This window comes from Hylobates moloch, unplaced genomic scaffold (genome assembly GCF_009828535.3).
Source record: "Hylobates moloch isolate HMO894 unplaced genomic scaffold, HMol_V3 SCAFFOLD_1, whole genome shotgun sequence".
Classification (NCBI taxonomy): domain Eukaryota; kingdom Metazoa; phylum Chordata; class Mammalia; order Primates; family Hylobatidae; genus Hylobates; species Hylobates moloch.
Genome location: NW_026652276.1, coordinates 182245020 through 182265008, shown reverse-complemented (window position 1 = coordinate 182265008; position 19989 = coordinate 182245020). Strand labels below are relative to the sequence as shown.

The 19989-nt window shown below is 34.0% G+C and overlaps 1 protein-coding gene across 6 annotated transcripts in view; it reads right to left on the bottom strand.

Annotated features, from left to right (window-relative positions):
• MAGI2 (membrane associated guanylate kinase, WW and PDZ domain containing 2) overlaps nucleotides 1-19989 on the bottom strand; it is a 1482569-nt gene that overhangs the window by 368279 nt on the left and 1094301 nt on the right. For all 6 annotated transcript variants that reach the window (XM_032761229.2, XM_032761230.2, XM_032761232.2 and 3 more), the window contains exon 7: nucleotides 4794-4851. In XM_032761229.2, coding sequence (XP_032617120.1) covers nucleotides 4794-4851 — 58 coding nt within the window. The remainder of the gene's footprint in view (nucleotides 1-4793; nucleotides 4852-19989) is intronic.

The following is a 19989-nucleotide window of genomic DNA, read 5'->3' as shown; positions in this document are numbered from 1 at the left end:
ATACTGAGTTCAAGTTCTCTCTAACCACTTCCCAACTTGCTACATCATGATGGATACTCGCCACTAACCATGAAAGGAATGCAATTTTCCATTTACATTAAATGTTACATTGAAGATATTATGCAGTATTTTTCATACTTTCTGGAATTGCATACAAATAATGTTTTATAGTAGCAGATGTGTGACATCACATGAAAAACTTGTAAAACCTTTACATGAAAATCACATCTGCCAGTCTCCACTATCATTTTAACTACAGTTATATGGTTTGCTTCTCTGTCTCTGCCAGAGAAGGCAGCTTTGCATGAAAGCTGTCCCAGCAAATAGTGTCTTCTGGACCAGCAGCTAGTTAAGCAAATTGTGTGACTGCCATTAAAACCAAAATGTACCCAGCAGACATAATTTCACTAAAGAGGAGAGAGAACCACATTTGTACAAAAGTCACAGCTGTTCAACTCTCCATTTTGCACATTGTTATTAAAAAATTTTCCTATCTTTATGAACAGTGACAGTTACATTCCTAGTTAGCAATTTTAGGACTTCTTAATATGTAGTGCTAAGTGCTGCACCATCACGGATTTGGTGTCTGTCAGGAAAAATTGGGCTAAGTTCTTTCTGCTGCTACATAGAGTCAGAACTTGGTCTGTTTGCACAGATAGCAGATAAAATTTAAAAAGATGTTGAGTAGGGCCCATTGTTCTCTAAAATAGCTGTGTGTTGCCTCTGCTAATCCAAATGAGGGCCAACATTTCTATGTTAAGGTCCAAACAATAAGGATTCCCTTTCTTTCACATCTTGCTCTTGGTGGCCATGTTGTCCAGGGCTACTCTGAAGTGGTGGGTAACAGAGCTGGTGGCTCAGAATGCCTGGGTCAGCAGCCTGTCTCATGAAGCTCTGCATGCAGCATGACCTCGCATTGTTGGGCATCCTGCTGTAGAACAGTACTACACCACAGGGAGGCCAGGGAGGAGACGTTCTTGAGGAATCCCTCATTCTTCTCCAGGGATGGGTCCCAAAGGCTTGTTCAGAACATTATGGGTTATAAATGCTAAATTTATAGCAGGCATTTTGGGTAAGAGTTTGGAGTCTGGGCTCTGCAGTCAAACTGCCTGGGTCCAAATTTCAGCCCCTCATCTCAATAATGTGTGGTTCTGGGTAAGTTACTTAACTTCTTTAGCCAGGGTTTCCCCATCTGTAAACTTAAGACAATTTAGCTCATTATCACTATAGAGAGAATTAAGAATGTGGTAGAAACTGTTAAGCACTGAGCCCAGTTAATGGGACATACTAAGCACTCAATAAAGGTTAACAATTTCCATGACATGATGATGATTTTTCTGGTTCTTGAATATATTAAACCTACAATCTTAGAAATGAATTTGTAGGGGACAGAACAGTGGCATAGTAGGGTAAAGTCAGTTATAGTGGTCAAAGCCTGCTCAATCCATGTTTCCCATTTTCTAGCTGTGTAAATTCTCTTCTGCTATTGATTGCTGCAATTCCTCTTTGCTTGTCTGTGGCTGAGAGGAAAATGTGTGTTTATGCAACTGTGCTAGAGACATTACATTGATTTCAATCTGATGACACAGAGCCCAACATGCAACTTCTGTTCCCAGTTGTTGGTCTATCTGAAGAGAGGTGCTAACTGCTAAATTGGACCTCTTGTGTCCATGCACGTAAGCTTTTTTTGCTACTGGGTTGGAAGGTGGAATCTTTTTCATATCTTGTAAAGAGTACCTCCAATTGTATCAATGGATGTATAATTAAACATAAAAATGATAGCTGTACAGAGAATCCATTGCTCATTATCATCAATAGCATTAGTAAATCAACATTTTCTTGACTATATATTAACAAAAAAGATATTGCTTTGTTATATTAACTAAATATTAATATTACCAATTAAAAATATAATTCCTTAAGATATTAATGCTATCACTATAATTATGAATGGCATCTTAACCTAGACAGCTTTTATTTTATATTTATAATACATATACTGAAAATGTTGAGATAGCAACTTAACTTAGACTAGACATTTACTAATCTTTTATGGTAAGAAATTAGTTGACTTTCTTCTTCCAACAAAAACACTCTACATACTGAAAGTGATGAATAACCTCTATGTTTACACATGTATTCTTATAGTTTCCATAAACAAGGCTACTATTCAGAACCAATATATACCTTGTGAAAATAATAGTGCAATAGAGATGAGATGCAGAATTAAAACAGACCATGTAAATGAGTGTATTCCAATTAAAATATTTGACAAGTTTTTTTGGGATGATGGAAGATATCCCCCATTTCAAGTAATGTATACATCATATACAATAACAGCTATTTTAATTATGTTTATGAAGTTTTTCAAGAGGATGTTTCCAATAAATATTGGGATAATATTCTACTTAACATTGTCTTTAAGTCTGAATTATCTGTTTATTTGTCTCAGTTTTCTGTGTGGCCTGCTACACCCACTCACCTAATTACTGACACTGGTCAACTCTGTAAAATCATGTAATGGGGACAAGACCATGACAAATAATAGAACTGAATGTAACGGGAAGGAAATTAAACTATTTTGACCCACTGTGACCAGTATATACAACATCCCAATCACTTAAAATCTAAAACTATTAAACATGTCAGCCTGATCTAATTATAGAACATATGACTGACTAAATTCTATATAATTCTCTGACTATGGCTGTGTTACATGGAAAATGAAGTGGAGAAATGTACACAGAAGTATAATGTAGGCAAAACAGACACAAAAAACATTTGAAGTATAAAGATAAGAAAAATTTTTGTTTAGGGTTACAGCCAGTGTCCAATTTCATAATTAATTATAAAGGATCTACCAGCAGCAGATCTTCACTTGCAGAACACACATGTCAATGATCAAGAAGGGAAGAAGCATAGCTTTCTGACATAGTGGTGTCTTGCCTCTCTGTTAGATGATTAGGACCGAGAAGAAAGGTTTTAGTTAAATCCTTTCCTGCACTGGAAGTTAGCTTGAAAAGAGTTGAAGATATGAAAAAACAATCTGAAGAATTAAAATAGGGTAGGGGCCAGCAAACTATGACCTGCAGGCAAAATTGGACCAGCTACCTGTTTTTGTAAATAAAGTTTTATTGGAATGTAGCTGATGTTGCTGATGGTTGCTTTCAAGCTGCAACAGCAGAGCTAAGGAGTTATAACGGAGGCCATATCGTCTTCTACCCCAAATATTTGCTATCTGGGTTTTTATGGATTTTGTCAACATATGGACTAAGGAATGGTTCTTTTTCAGTGATTCTGTGAGGAAATATACTAAAGATAAGATCTGATATGCCTCACACTCAGTTCTCTTTCCTTACGTGGAATTTCCTTGAATATCTGATGTAGTAGGCTTAGACACAGTACAGTTTGATTCAGTGAATTAAGACAAGCTAGCATGTATTTGAAACATTTAGTGTTATATTTATTTAGGGACTGTAACTATGTTATTTAAAACATATAGGTACTTTAATTCATCAGCAATCTAGTGGGACACAGAGGCCTTATAACTATTTATAAATGATGTCCCATTATTTTTGCAGTTAGAGATACCTCTATGTATTTATCTTACTTTTTTGTATCTGTTCTGTGTCCATGTGACACCATACATTAGATACTAGGCTAGAAGATTGCATGTGGAAAATGAGCTGAATTCACCTTGACTGTGAATCTGGAAATGACTGTGGAGCCAAAATTGGGGCTTTCCCAAACGAAAATGATAGGTGAAAGTAGTTAAGACAAGTGCTCCTGAGGGAGATACTCAAGGGCAGAGAGCACACAGATTTTACTTATCTGTACATTTCCAGTGCCAAGAAGGGCATGACACCTAATAAAAGCTCAGTAACCGTTTTCGAATATTGTTACAAAAACAATTTAGCACTAAAGCCAACCTGTAACTCTTGACCATCTGTAATTATTAAACAGAATGTGGTTGGAAAAAACAAAGTAGGATCTTGATGAACAAGATCTTTTGTTTTTCAACCTCTGGATTTCTTGGGTAGTGTTTCCCATAAGGAATATGTAGGCTTTATTATTCACCCAAATAACTTTAGGAACATTATACAATAGATAAGAATGAAAAACAATCGTCTATTTGAAGACAGAGTTCTAGAAAAATAAATCACATATTTAACTTTTGAAAATTATGAATATTACTTGATTTTCCAGGAAAAATATGTGTATATAATTTAACCCTGAATAATTTGTTCTGAATAAAAGGATGCATGGGGGTATAATTCATACCATTACAAATTATTGCAATGTAACCTCCAATAGGTAACATAAAAGTCCAGTGTACTGAAAGAATACTGTTGATTTGGAATGAGGTCCCAAAAAAGAAAAAAAATCTAAATTTTTATTTTTCAACTAAAAAATATGGCTGATTCATTCAATTGACTTCGAAATCTGTTTTAATAGAACATCTCGTTTGCACAGCCAGTCAGCTCCCAACATTTTGATTGCAAAATGAAAGGCGTTTACTTTGATATCTTTAATTATCACTCATTTAGAGGACAGTGTGAAACACACTTTTTCAATTGGTGTTTTAGAATCGTTGAGTCAAAGGAAAGGAATGACAAATTAGCCAGCTGGAGAGGAAAGAAACAGCTAGCTAATGCTGCTAGTCTTGGTGGATACTTCAAAGTAAGATGAAAGGGAAATGAAGGGGCTGTAAGCCACACATGCTCAATAAATAAAATACTAACATAATTTCACAACATATTAATAACAAGTTAATATCACACTTAGAGACTTACTCAACATAATAAGTGCCATAAATGGGATCATCGATTTTTTCCCAGCCATATGGAAGCTCTGAAAAATAAAGAGTTATTTCTTTCAGTAAATAAAGAACAGATACCACAATTTCTAATAAAAAGTAATATAATTTAATTGTTCATGGATTGCAGAAATGGTCTACCAAAGTGGCACAAAGCATTCAGAGTCAGCAACAAATTTCAGAACATATTATAGAAACTATAAGAGGCACTGACTTGAAAATTGGCAGTTAAAACACAGAGCTCTCTTCTCTGCAGATACACTGCTGGGTCTAGCCATTCGTCTCATGCCAAATAGTAGGATGGCATATCATCATGTTATCACCATTTAGTGCAATATAGAAGGCAAATCGCTTTCCTGAAAGTGCACATGTTTCTCTTATTTATTTGTATTGCTAAAGGAGCATTTCAGGACAAAGACCACATTTTCAAAATATATTTCTGAGGATAGCAAATTGTTTCTGATGACTGAAACAAAGACATTATAAATTCTCAATTGATATCCCACTATTTGAGATGGTAGGCTTGCTGTTACTCCACATGGGTCAGAATTTGAATGCTGCCAATACACTCTTTGGGCATATTTTAAAAATAAGGTCTAAAATTGTGAACATGCTTTCCTTGATAATAAAGTTCATATTTTCAATTCTCCATAGCTAATTTTAATTCACACATATACACATTAAAAAAAATCAACAATACTATAAATCCTATCACAGGCAAAAACCTGCTGTCCGAAAACTAGGCTTTGCTTCATAATATTGTTTTCCAAATACACCAAGGTTTTATAATTATTAACTCCTACAAATATGAAGAATACTGTATTTTTCTTGATAGATATGAATTTTTACATATATAGAAATTGAAACCTAAGATATATTGACAAGTTTAAATATATTTCAGTGAAGTTTAAAAGTTTTATTACAGCAATAATACATATCACTGTAGACAAAGCACAGTTATCAAAAGAAAACTGGAATTACCTGCAATCCTGCCACCGAGAAATAACCACTGTTAATATTTTGGTGAATATCCTTCAAATAATTTTCTATGCATATGTGTGCAAATACTTTTAAAAGAAATTACCACATACAGTGCATATTACTTTTATAGCCTTATATTTCTACTTAACAGAATATCAAGGATGTCATTCAATGTGAATGTGTGTTATTGCACAATATCATTTTTAAGGTGGCAACAGTAGTCGGCAGCATGGCTAGAAGCTGTGTAATTCACCATTTTTCTATTATTGAATATTTGGGACTTTCCAGTTTTTACCTGTCATGTGTCATCGTATTGGACCTACTAAAATGTAAACCTTTTATCATTTTTCTATAATATAGTATTGAAAAATTCCTAGATGTGAAATTTTGGATCAAAGGGCATGCATCCTTTTATTGTTTCTGACATGTATTACCAGATTTCTACCTTCCCAACTCACAAAAAAGTACTAATTTATAATCTCACTGAAGGTGTATGAGTGATTTTGTTTCTCTGTACCATCAAATTAAATACAGATCCACAATTCCTCACCCAAAACTTTTAGGAACATACATGTTTTAGAATTTAGAATTTTTGCAATTTTAGAAAGTTAACACAGTGCAAATGCTTTCTCTTTCATAACACTCTAAGTAGAGTTGGGGAAAGCAGTTTATAATCGAACATATGAGTATTTCTGCAGCCAAAGATATGATTCATACTAAGAAGGATAATTTAAACTTACAACACCAAATTTTAGAGTACCTTAAGAAATCTTTCTTTCAGAGGGATAATAAGAGTAAACCTTTACTGAGTATTGTTTGTTGTTTGAGTACTGATGGATTTTCTAGGTACATTGTATCATGCCAGCAACTCAGGACTCAAAAACCCTGTACTCTGGTTCCAGTAAGCCTACCCAATTTAAATATCAATTCAGAAACTCTGTTTAACAAGGCATAAACACCACTTGATTTAGATTAAGGAGAATAACTATCCAGATGGTTTTCACCAAATCCCCCAAGCTATTGGCAAATTCATCTAGTAAAAAGGAATTCATTTGACAAGTATCTATTGAGTGCCTTTTATAAACAGCTCATCCAGAACCCTTTTTTATAAGCAGCTCATCCAGAAGTAAAAGAATATACAGAGGACAGCAATTAATATTATGGATATTTATTATTAATTTATTAATATGGTTTGATACATGGATATGTATTTATAACAGGTTTAACATCATCTTATGAATGCAACAATATATAAAACAATCATGTTCAATAAACATAAAGAGTAAAAGCCTAATGTAGTTAACTTATGAATACAGCCCTACTTCTTAATGCCAATGCCATATGAAAGCATTTCATGGTCAAAGTTTGTATAATTATCTTTTAAAAGTAAATCATTCTTTCATTTTAATCTGAGTAAATTACTAGTTCTAAGCAATGTATCCCAGAAGGGCAGAGTTCATTGATTCTTTTCTTTGTCAGATTTACAATGCCAAATTTCCTGGGTACAATTTATTATATATTATACTTTCCCACTTGTCATCATGCAGTCCTCATCAGAATTTAGGGAGAATCTGCTTTATTTTTTATAAGATACCAATATGTTTTGTCTGTTCGCTTGGTTGTTTCATATTTCCAAAGTAAACTATTATTTTCTGCTGAAACAAAATTATATGTCATACACATTTGTGTTTTAAGAACTCTTAGAGGTCCTAGACTCACAATTTGAGGCAAAATTATACACTAGTTCTAACTTTCTGTTAGAAAGAGCATCATTTGTTTCATTTTAAATATGTTCAAGGAATTGATGGAAGAACCTTACAAGAAACCAATAACAGATACATGCATTGCTTCATTTGTAGCAGAATAGATGTAAAAATATACAACTAATGTTTAAAAAGGTACTTGTATGTATGTGTGTATATGAATGTGTACCTGTGTGTATGTGGTGGCACATGTGTGTTAGTGTGTATTCTTTTAATGAGTTTGCTTCAAAAACAAAGATTTAAGCTAGTATGCTAATGAAAAAACACAATTTTCACAAGTTTTTCTTCACTTGTAAAAAGACAAGTCATAAAATAAACTTTTTAACATTATACACTGAAGGGTACACATCTAGATGATGAAAAATGAAAAAGTTAAGAATTATCTTTCACTGTGAAAATTAAGCTATTTGGACTTGGATTAGTTTAAAAAAACAACTGCTGCTTCTTTAAGCTAACAGATGAGAAAAAGAATTTCCAACATTGCACTATTTGTCCAATCAGGCAAGCATGTAGCTTGGAGCTTTTGGGTCCTAGGTTACTTAGAATACTGTATTCAACAATACCTGACAAATCTGTGGATGATTAAGGTCACACTGATGGAGAATAACATACACGATACAACAGGAAAAAATAAACACTTGAGATCAGCAAGGTTCATGCTGCATTAAGAACTGTTTTAATTGAGATTTTCTTCAGGCCATGGAACCATGGAGCAAATTCAGTGATTAAATATTCCCACCCTGAAAAAGTCTAGATTAATTTGTAGTCAATCATATCAGCTTGTAAAACTGGAATAACAACAAAAGGTTAAACATGCACCTAGCTTTGCCTGGATTCTGGCATAGTCAGCATGCTATATTTTAAAAATTTAATTGTGCTTCCCAAATATTATTTCATTTATTTACGTAATTTTTAGTCAGCTACACTTTCATTACAGAAAACAGAGACCCTTTTATGCTAGCTCGGTAAGAAGATACCCACATTTGGATATTGTGCACTGAGAAGGGCACAGCTTTACCTCTGTAGTATACTTGTCAAAAATAAATCACATTATGTGTGTGTATTTTTTTTAACAGTCAGGGTTCCATTGTGTTGTCCAAGCTGAACTCAAACTTCTGGGCTCAAGCAATCCTCTCCCCTCAGCCTTCGGAGTAGCTAGAACCACAGTGCGCACCACTGTGCCTGGCCAGGAATGCCATTTTGATCATGAGAAACATATGACAAACTCAAGTGGAGGGACATTCAATAAAATAACTGACAAGTGCGCTTAGAAAGGGTCGAGGTCATGAAAGAGAAAAACTGACTGGGATATTATCACAGAGTGAAGGAGAATGGGGAGACGTGATGACTAAATGCGTTGTGGGATAATGAATTGGATCTTGAACCAGAAGAAGGACATTAGTGGAGCAACTGGCAAAATTCACATGAGATTTGTAGATTAGTTAATAGTTTATATGGATGTTAATTTCCTGGGTTCAATGTACTTATGAAAGATGTAAATGTTAGGGGCAGCTAAGTGGGAGTTACGTGGAGCCACTTTGTACTATTTTTGTAATTTTTTTAGAAGTCTAAAATAGCTTCAAAATGAAAACACGGAAAAATCTAGGTCACTTACTCTTACTACTGATTAGAGGGCTCCTACTCACACTTTATTTTAAAAACCTTTTCTTTCCAACTTTTACTTTAGTTTCAGTGGGGTACACGTGCAGGTGTCTTATCTGGGTATATTTCAAGATGCTGAGGTTTGGGGTATGAATGATCCTATCACCCAGGTACTGAGCATAGTAGTACACAACAGTTTTTCAACTGTTTTCCCCCTCCTTCCCTTCACCTTCTAGTAGTCCCAAGTGTCTACTGTTGCCATCTTTATGTTCATGAGTATCCAAAACACTTATAAGTGAGAACATGCAATATTTGAATTTCTCTTCCTGCATTAATTTGCTTAGGATAATGGCCTCCAGCTGCATCCATATTGCTGCAAAGGACATGATTTTGTTATTTTGTGTGGCTGCATAGTATTCCATGGTGCATATGTACCACATTTTCTTTATCCAATCCACCATTGTTGGGCACCTAGGTTGATTCCATGTCTCTGCTATTGTAAAAAGTGCTACAGCAAAAATATGTGAGTGCATGTGTCTTTTGGTAAAATGATTTGTTTTCTTTTGGATGTATACCCTGTAACAGGATTGCTTACTCACCTAGTAGTTCTATTTCAAGTTCTTCGAGAAACTGTCAAAGTGCTTTCCATGTAAGTGTTCCCCTTTCTCTGCAGCTTCACCAACATCTGTTGTTTTCTGACTTTTTATTAATAGCCATTCTGACTGGTGTAGGATGGAATCCTTTTGTGGTTTGAGTTGTGTTTCTCTGATGATTAGTGATATGGAATACCTTTATATGTTTGTTGGTCGCTTGTATGTCTTCTTTTGCGGGGTGTCTGTTCATGTCTTTTGCCCATTTTTAAATAATTTGTTTTTTGCTTGTTCAATTAAGTTTCTTATGGATTTTGGATATTAGATTTTTGTCAGATAGTTTGCAAATATTTTCTCCCATTCTGTAGATCTTTTTACTCTGTTGATAGTTTCCCTTGCTGTGCAGAAGCTCTTTAGTTTAAGTGGGTCCCACTTGCCAATTTTTGTTTTTGTTGCAATTGCTTTTGAGAACTTGAAGTTGGTTTGCTAGTATTTTGTTGAGGATTTTTGCATCTATGTTCGTCAGGGATATTGGCCTGTAGCTTTCTTTTTTCATTGTGTCTTGCCAGGTTTTGGTATCATGGTCACACTTTATTAATGTGAAATCAGATACATAGAACACTGGATTCATTTTGGTAGAACTGAAATTTAAATAAAATGAGAATGTAGGATTTTTGCACTTATATTCTTCTTTTATATTGTGTTGATTTTTTTTTTTTTTTTTTGAGACAGTCTTGCTCTGTCACCCAGGCTGGAGGACAGTGGCACAATCCCGGCTCACTGCAACCTTCACCTCCTGGGTTCAAGCAATTCTTGTGCCTCAGCCTCCTGAGTAGCTGGGATTACAAGCGTGCACCACTACACTTGGCTATTTTTTTTGTATTTTTAGTAGAGATGGGGTTGCACCATGTTGGCAAGGCTGGTCTCCAACTCCTGACCTCAGGTGATCCACCTGCCTTGGCCTCCCAAAGTGCTGGGATTACAGGGGTGCACCACCATTCCCAGCCTTGTATTGATGCCTTTCAATAGCTATATTCAAGAGACTGACTTTTAATTTTGCTATCTTACCTTTTATTTATTTTTTTCTATTGTCTTTCTGCTCCCTAGAAAAACTGGGTAAATACAACATTCATGTTTAAATGCAGCTGCATCCTGGGTCCTAGAAGTCACAGATTCAGTAACAGGAGTGCTAGACAGGATCTAGAGTCAGGTATTGTTCCTTTCTTGGGAGGCAGTGTCTTGTATGGGCCACAACAAGCATTGGTGATGCAAATTCATGTAAGGTTGTATGGAGGTCCGTTCTGGTGGGAAGACCAGAATGGGCCACCTTTTCCAGAAAGGCAGCCCAATTTAGGAATCATGCAAGGTACTAAGATATTAGAGACAGAGGCAGAAACCAAAAACCAGAAACCATATCCTTCAATCCTATATTATTTTATATTGACTAGCCTTTTTTTAAAAAAACAAAATTTGAGGTTCTTGTTTGATTGTTTTAGAGGTAATGACTGTACGAAAGAAAATAAGGAACATAAAACATTTCCATAGGTTAAGTAATGTGGTGTATAGTGTATTATATGGTAATAGCTAATTATTACAAAATCTTTTCCTCTAATATTTTAGATTTTTGCTGTATACTTGTATACAAACTGGGGAATATAACTAAATTTTCCTATAAAAGTTATACAGCTTTTGCTCCTAGATGGTCTTTAGAGTTTGAGGAATCCTTAATATAAGCGAGTTTAAAATATGAAATATGTTTTTAGAGTTAACAAGAAAAACGAGGAAGAGAAAGATCATTGTACAAGGATAAAATATAGAATAGATGACTTTTTGCTAACAAATGGTATTATATCTTTGTCTCTTTTTTCCTTTATTAAAAAATGCATTCGATACTATAAAAGTAAATCCTGAATATATTCTGTTTTTTTTAAGCTAAATCCATACATTAATGAAAGCTAACCACAGTCCATTACCTTATATGCAGGTAAAGCTGGGGGTGTAAACTTTCAGAACTTTTCCGTGTATCAAGGTTCCAGTTTGCTCCTTTTTACCAGAAATCTTTATTCCATTCAGTCAGGAAAATAGACAAATAAACCAAAACCAAAGAACAAACTAAAAAACCTAAAACTGAACATAGAAAATGTTGCTCCTTTATATTCCACTCTCTTTCATCTTCCTCAGATATTGCCTACATGGGAGCACAAACCCAGTCAATATCATGGAAATGTAGGCTATGAAGTCTTTATTTATGAACTCTGGGTATAGGAGATTTACTATTTTACAGTGGAAAGAAAAACTAGCTGAGCTGTATTCTATGGTGATGATGTTTAATTCATATTATCAAGTGGAGTCAACCTGAGTACTTAATTCCACCATATTATAATAAAAAAGTAAAATACTGACCATGATTTTATGGGCTGGTTGTTGATGAAAGATGTGATTGCAGAGAAAATTTCAAATAAATTTATTCATTAGTGTATCTTACCAAATTTAATAGAAAATGGATACAATTTTCTTGGCAGCTATTGATGTATGAAAAAATATGTAGTCAATAGTATTTTGGGGATTCAGGGGCTCTTTACTATCTGGAGAAAAGCCGTGAACTTTTGCAACACTAACTTAACTATGACATCTATGTATTTGAGATGATGACAAGAAGTGGTGGCAGAAAAGCATGGCACTATAAAGGATGTTGTCTGGTAAAGACTTAGCAAGAGTCATCTTTGGTTTAAGTTTGCAAGCGGCATTACAAGGTCAAAACATGATGAACCTAGTAGGTCTTTGTCTTTATATTTCTAGTACTCTGTAGAAAGGGCTGGCTACAAAGAAAGATTTCGGAAGCAACTGTATATGGAGGACTTCAAAGTATGCATCTCCAGTTTTAACTTCTAGAAGCCTGTGTTAATCTACCCATCCAACTATTTATCATCATCATTATCCATTTGAAAATGCTTATGTAAACATCCTGGACTCTTATAGTGTAAAGGCTGACATATAGATTTTAACCTCTCTGCTTACCCCTTAAAAACAGTAAATATCTACTAAGAGAGAAATAAAGCCACCCATAACCTATACCTACAACATTATGAGGAGAAACAAAATACTATGAACTCCAAAAGTTATATATAAGTAGGGATGTGAATGCTCCAATCCAGTGCAGCCAGCCCGTGCCAGAGTGGAGACTGTGCAGAAAGGAGGGTAGGGTGAAGCAGGTGTGAGGTAAGGTGGGAAAACAGAAAAAATAATGCTCAGAAAGGTAAATTCCCATCCTGAGTGAAAAAATGTTTCTAGCAAACCTGCTTGATTAGAACACAACTATGAAGAATTGAAAGAAAGGGGTTTGACAGTGAGCAGAATAACAGTCTTGGGAAGGCCCAGCTTCTGAAGAAGAGGGGGATGATGTTAGTGGGAGAGGGGGATATTCCTTGGAGACTTGGCTATGAAGGAAAAAAGTATGAGGTGAATATCAAGTATCTGCAGAAAAGTTCATAAGACACACCAACTACTCTGCAAAAGAGAATAAATAAAAATTAAAAATAAAAATAAAAAAGGCATCCACTGAGGAATCTGTACTTCATGAAAGCAACAGAAAGGGGTGCTCATGAACTAAAAAATGTAGTAATCCACCAAGTCCTTTACTTTTGCTTACATGAAACTGTTACCGCTGGTCTAGGAACAAAAGAAATTTCAAACTAAACAAACAAAAAAACAGCAGACTATTTACAGAAAGTTACTGTAAGAAAATAATCAGAAAACGATAGCCAAAACATTTCAGCTAATGAAAATTTCTCTGAAGAGAAAACAAAAACAAAATTGCAAATAAGAAAGTTGTAATAAAACCTAGAGATATTTTGAAACAAATACTTATAAATAAAAACACCACTTTGAATCACATATTTAAAAGCTTTGAACAAAGAACAGACAGAGTAAAAGATAGTTGACAAAAATGATGAAATAAAATTTAAAAAAATCTGAAATGACCAAATTACAAACTGCCAAAGAGAATATAGAGTGAACTGAAAATATAAGGACTATTGTGGAAAGCCATGACAATAGCCAAGAGAATGTAAATGAAATAAACAAAAAGGTAAAAAGAATCAGAGAGGTCAATAATATAGAAGGTAGGCAGAGATAATCCAGCATACGCATAATTGGAATACACGAAGAAGAAGAAAATATAATAGAACTAATACATAAAACTGTGATCCAAGAAAAATTTCCAGAAATAAAATAACTATATTTATATATTGAAAGGGGTTACCATGTAGCCGGAAATATTGTCCCCAGTCAACTCCAAAATACATACCAGTAAGACATTAGACTTTAAAAGGTAGAGAAAACATGGCTAAAAGATAAGCTCCTTACAATGAAAAAATCAAATTAACATTAAATCTCAGGAAGAACGAACACATCCAGAAAACAGTGAAGCAGCATTTTAAAGACTCGCAAAGAAAGTGTGAGCTAAGAATTTTATATCCAGCCAAATTGCACTTCAAGTATTCATTGTGCAAACACACACACACACACACCCCACCATATAAACAGTTTATTCTACCCAAGATCCCTTCCTGACACATACCTACTTAATTAAACCAAGCTACTTCGACCAAGAGATAATTTGAGGAAAGGACTAATGGTAATCATTCAACACATTTAATTGTAGATCTAAGCTTATATCAAAGGTGGGGACAAAGATAGAAGAATAATATGTAAATGCCTTATATTTAGACAATATAGAAGTAATATAATTAAAAAAGGAGAGGGAAAAAAGTACAATAGCCAATAAGCTCACGTACTATTACTTAGGCAACAGGTGAGAGTCAGTGAATATTATTTAAAATTGACAATTGAATAATGGCCTTATAAAAGTTATCAGTACAAAGACAAACATTAGAACACAATTAAAAACCATCCTAAATACCAGGGACTTATAGAAGTTATCAGTACAAAGACAAACATTAGAACACAAATAAAAACCATCCTAAATACCAAAATAAATAAAAAAGAATAAATAAAGTTGGCCACCTAGAGAAATACATAGTCATATTATAATATGGGCAATAAATAAAATATGATAGAGTTAAAACCAAACATAGATTTGAATGTAATTTATCTTTCTTATTAAAATTTTCTATCTGGCTTATAAAGAAAAACTTGACTCCATCCTGTAAAGATGACACACATTTAAAGAAAGTGACTCAGAGAGCTAAAAATAAAGTTTGGGCAAAGATAGGCCTGACAAGAAAAATAAAACAGAGTTTACAGTCTTCCTATTAGACGGAAGAATTCAAGTCAAAAGCATTAAATATGACAAGGAATCCCACTTTATAACAATAAAGGTCACAATTCATAGTTCTCTACAACAGTTATCAATATTTGTGTACCAAATAATATAAACCACCTTCACAAAACAGTAACTACAGGAGCTGTGAGGAAAAATACACTAATAAGAAGCACTTTGACTATTTTCAGTCTAAGACAGATAAAGTTGACAAAATTACAGATATGAAAGAACTAAATATCATAATTAGGCAGATCTTTTGGCTCTTACTCCCTTTCTTTCCATCCATCTTTCTCTTTTCAATTTCACACTACAATAATAGAAAATACACATCCTTCTCAAGTATGCATGGAACACTCACCAAAATTGTTAGATTACAAAAAATTCTTAAGTTCCATGAAGCAGAAATAGTGTAAACAATAATCTTGACCATAATGCAATAAAACGTAGATGTTAGTATCAAAATTATGATCAAAGAAAATTTCATCTAGAAATTAAGAACTTGAAATAACTCTTGGTCCAAAGAGGAAATGTTAACTGAAATTGCATATTTTCTAAAATGAATGAGGTAAAATATTAAATAAAAAATCTGTAGCATACAATTAAAACAGTGACCAGAGGAAATTTTATAATATATACACATAGGAGAATGGAAATAATAAAAGTAAATTCACAATTTAAAAAGCTATAAAAAGAACAACAAAGGAATCTCTAGAGACAACACACACACACACACACACACACACACACGCAGAAAACAATAATAAAAGCAAAAATTAATATTGTACAAAATAGACTATTTTTAAAAAAAAGCAAAATAAACACTAGCTAGCTTAAGATTAATAAGAGGTAAATCATATATAACAAAGCAAGAAGTACCAAGAAGGAAGTAATAGTAAAAATAGCCAAGATTTGGAAACAACCTTAAGTGTCTATCAACAGATGAATGAGTAAAGAAGATGTGCTATATATATACAATGGAGTACCATTCAACCATAATAAGGAATGAGATCCTGTCATTTGCAATGACATGGACAAAACTAGAGGGCATTATATTAAGTGAAACAAGCCAGGCACAGAAAGACAAACGTCACATGTTCTCACCCAGTTGTGGGAGCTAAAACTTAAAACAACCGAACTCACGAATATATAGAGTAGAATGATGGTTACCAGAGGCTGGTAAGGGTAGCAGAGGAAGTGGGGATAGTTAAAGGGTACAAAAATATAGTTAGATAGAATGAGATTTAGTATTTGATCGCACAACAGGGTGACTATAGTCAACAATATTTTATTGTATATTTAAAAATAACTACAAGAATATAATTGAAATGTTTGTAACACAAAGACACTTGAAGGGTTGGATATCCCGTTTATCCTCACGTGATTATTATGCATTGCATGCCGATATTAAAATATCTCCTGTAACCCATAAATATATGCACACACTATGTATCCATAAAAATAAAAATAAAGTAATACCTGGCACAAATATATGCTAACAAAATTTTAAAACTTAAAATGGTCAGTTTCTTAGGAAAATGTAATTGATGGAAATGAGCCCCAGCTTTCTAGCTTAATTAGAAAGATTTTTGGTCAATTTACCATAGTAATCTCCAAGTATAAAAGAAACAAATGAAACAAAATGAGGCTGGGTACAGTGGCTAACACCTGTAATCCCAGCATTTTGGGAAGCTGAGGCAGGCAGACCACTTGAGGTCAGGAGCTCGAGACCAGCCTGGCCAACATGGCGAAACCTTGTCTCCACTAAAAATACAAAAATTAGCTGGCCGTTGTGGCGCGCAGCTGTAATCTCAGCTACTCGGGAGGCTGAGGCAGGAGAATGGCTTTAACTCGGGAGGGAGAAATTGCAATGAGTCGAGATCGCGCCACTGCACTCCAACCTGGGTGACATATGAGACTCTGTCTCAATTACAAAAAAAAAAAAAAAAAAGAAACAATATGAGTACTAGGGGTAAATTCCTTTATAACCCAGGTATGAGGAAAAGCTTTCTTACTCTGATTCAAACTTGACAAATTTAACTACATAAAAACAGAAAAGAGTATCTTCTATAGCTCAAAATACCATAACTAATACTAAAAGATAAATGATAAACTGGGAGAAAATATTTGTAACATATCAGTGATAAAGAGCTACTCTCCTTAATAAAGAACTTTTTTAAATGGAAGGGAAAAAATCCTAACCACCTAATAGAGGAATATGCAAAAGCCAGGAATAGAGAGTTCACAAAAACTACATACAAATGACCTTTAAATAGGAAAAGATGTTCTACCTCCTTCATTATAGAAGAAATGCAAATTAACACTATATTGAGACATCATTCTCTAACAGACACAAAAATTCAAAAGCTTGACAACACACTCTTAGACAAGGTTGTGGAGAAACTGGCCCCTCATACCTTGCTGGTGGATGGGCAATGCGGTATAACCTCTAGAAAGAGAATCTGGCAATAGCTAACACAACCAGATAAATTTTACCCTTTGACTCAATAATCTCTCCTCTGAGAAATTTCTCTACAGTTTTATTTTCAACAATACTTTTTAAGCAAACAAACAAAGTTATTCAATGTGTCCTTATTTTAATAGCAAATCATGGAAACAATCTAAATACCCAACCAGAGATGACTGGTTAAATGAACATGATATGTGCAGACAGTACAGAACTATACAGCTGTAAAATTTGTGAAGAAAGTCTCTATGATCTGATATGCAGTTATTTGCAGACCATATTGTTAAACAAAAACATTCAAATGTTCATTTAAAAAAAAGAGAACATAGGAAGGAGAGCCAGAAACTAAAGAAACTGCTTAACTATAAGAGGTGGTATGAACAGACGAGTGGGAGGGATCGGAAAGGGAATGAGACTTCTCTGAGTATATCTTTTTCATATACTACATTAATATTCATGTTCTCTTATTCAAAATATAAAATTAAAAATGTAAAATAACCTGAAATCAAATACAAACAACAACAAATGAGCTTAAATGTATACAAAATTGCTAACCAGTCAAAAAAAATTAAGTCAAATCTTGAAGAAATTAGAGATTCTAGGACTAGGGTTTCATTGTACAGTGACTCAAAAGGTAAAAGCATTAAAAACTCATTGAGGTTCAAACGAGAAATAATCATCTTTATTTATTTATACAAACTTATGGCATACGCAAGAAATTTTGTTACACGTATATAATACATAGTGATCAAGTCAGGGTATTAGGGTGTCTACCACCCAAGTACAATACAATTTTAAGTACAGTCACCTTACTCTACCATATATTGAATTTATTCCTTCTATCTTATTGTACGTTTGCACCATTTAACCCACTTTTCTTCAGCCTCCCCTCAACTTCCACTCACCTTTCATAGTCTTTTATCTCTCCATTCTCTACCTCTATATGATCACATTTTTTAGCTCCCACATACAAATGAGGACATATGATATTTGTCTTTCTGTGCTGGGTTACTTCACTTAAAATAATGACCTCAAGTTCCACCCATGTTGCTGGAAATGACATGATTTGATTTTTTTATTTATGACTGAATATTATTCCACTGTGTATATATACCACGTTTTCTGTATCAGTTCATCTGTTAATGAACACTTAGGTTTATTTCCTATCTTTGCTATTTTGAATAGTGCTGCAATAAACATATGAGTGTAGGTCTCTCTTTGATATATTGATTTCTTTTGCTTTGAGTAGATATCCAGTAGCGGGATTGCTGAATTAAATGGTGATTCTATTTTTAGCTTTTTGAGAAATCTCCATACTGTTTTTCATAGTGGCTGTATTGAATTACATTGCCACCAATAGTGTACAACAGTTCCCTTTCCTCTGCATCCTCACCAACATCTGGTATTTTTTTTTGTCTTTTTAATAACCATTCTCACTGGGTAAGATGATATCTCACTGTGGTTTTTATATGCATTTCTCTGACGATTAATGATGCTGATTATTTTTTACATACCTGTTAGCATTTGTATGTCTTCTTTTGAGAACTGTCTATTCATATAATTTGCCCACTTTTTAATGGGATTAGTTGTTTTCTCCTATTTATTTGTATATTCTGGATATTAGTCCCATGTTGGATGAATGATTTGCAAATATTTTCTTCCATTTAACATGCTCTCTTTCCTCTCTGCTGCTTGTTTTCTTTGCTGTGCAGAAATTTTTAGTTTAACATAGTTCACTTTTTCTTCTTTTGTTTCTGTTATCTGTGCTTTTGAGGTCTTAGTCCATAAATTCTTTTCTTAGACCAGTGTCCAAGAGAGTTTCCCCCAGGTTTCCTTTTAATATTTTTATGGTTTTGGGTCTTATGTTTAGGTCATTCATCCATTTGAGTTGATTTTTGTGTATAGTGAGAGAGAGGGGTCCAGTTTCATTCTTCTGCACATGACAATTTTCCCAGCACTATGTATTGAAGTGGGTGTCCTTTCCCCAACATAAGTTCTTGTTGGCTTTATTGAAGATCAGTTGGCTGTAAATATGTGGCTTTATTTCTGGATTCTCCATTCTGTTATATTGGTCTACGTATCTATTTTTATACCAATACCATGTTGTTTTGGTTACCATACCCTTGTACTATATTTTGAAGTCAGGTAAAGTGATGGCCCCAGCTTTGTTATTTTTGCTCAGAATTGCTTTGGCTATTTGGGCTCTTTTTTTGGTTCCATATGAAATTTAGGATTTTTTTCTAATTCTATGAAGAATGACATTAGTATTTTGATAGGGATTGCCCTGAATCTGTAGATTGCTTTGGACAATGTAGTCATTTTACCAGTGGCATTACCTAATATAGCTTTCATAATGTAACATATTTTGTGAGACTTTTTATTTTTCAAGAAATATTTATTGATAACCTAATGTGAGCTAGGCACTGTGCTGGGCCCGAGGATAGAGTGACAAGTCACAAGATCCATGGATCAGATAGTTTCAGGCAGAG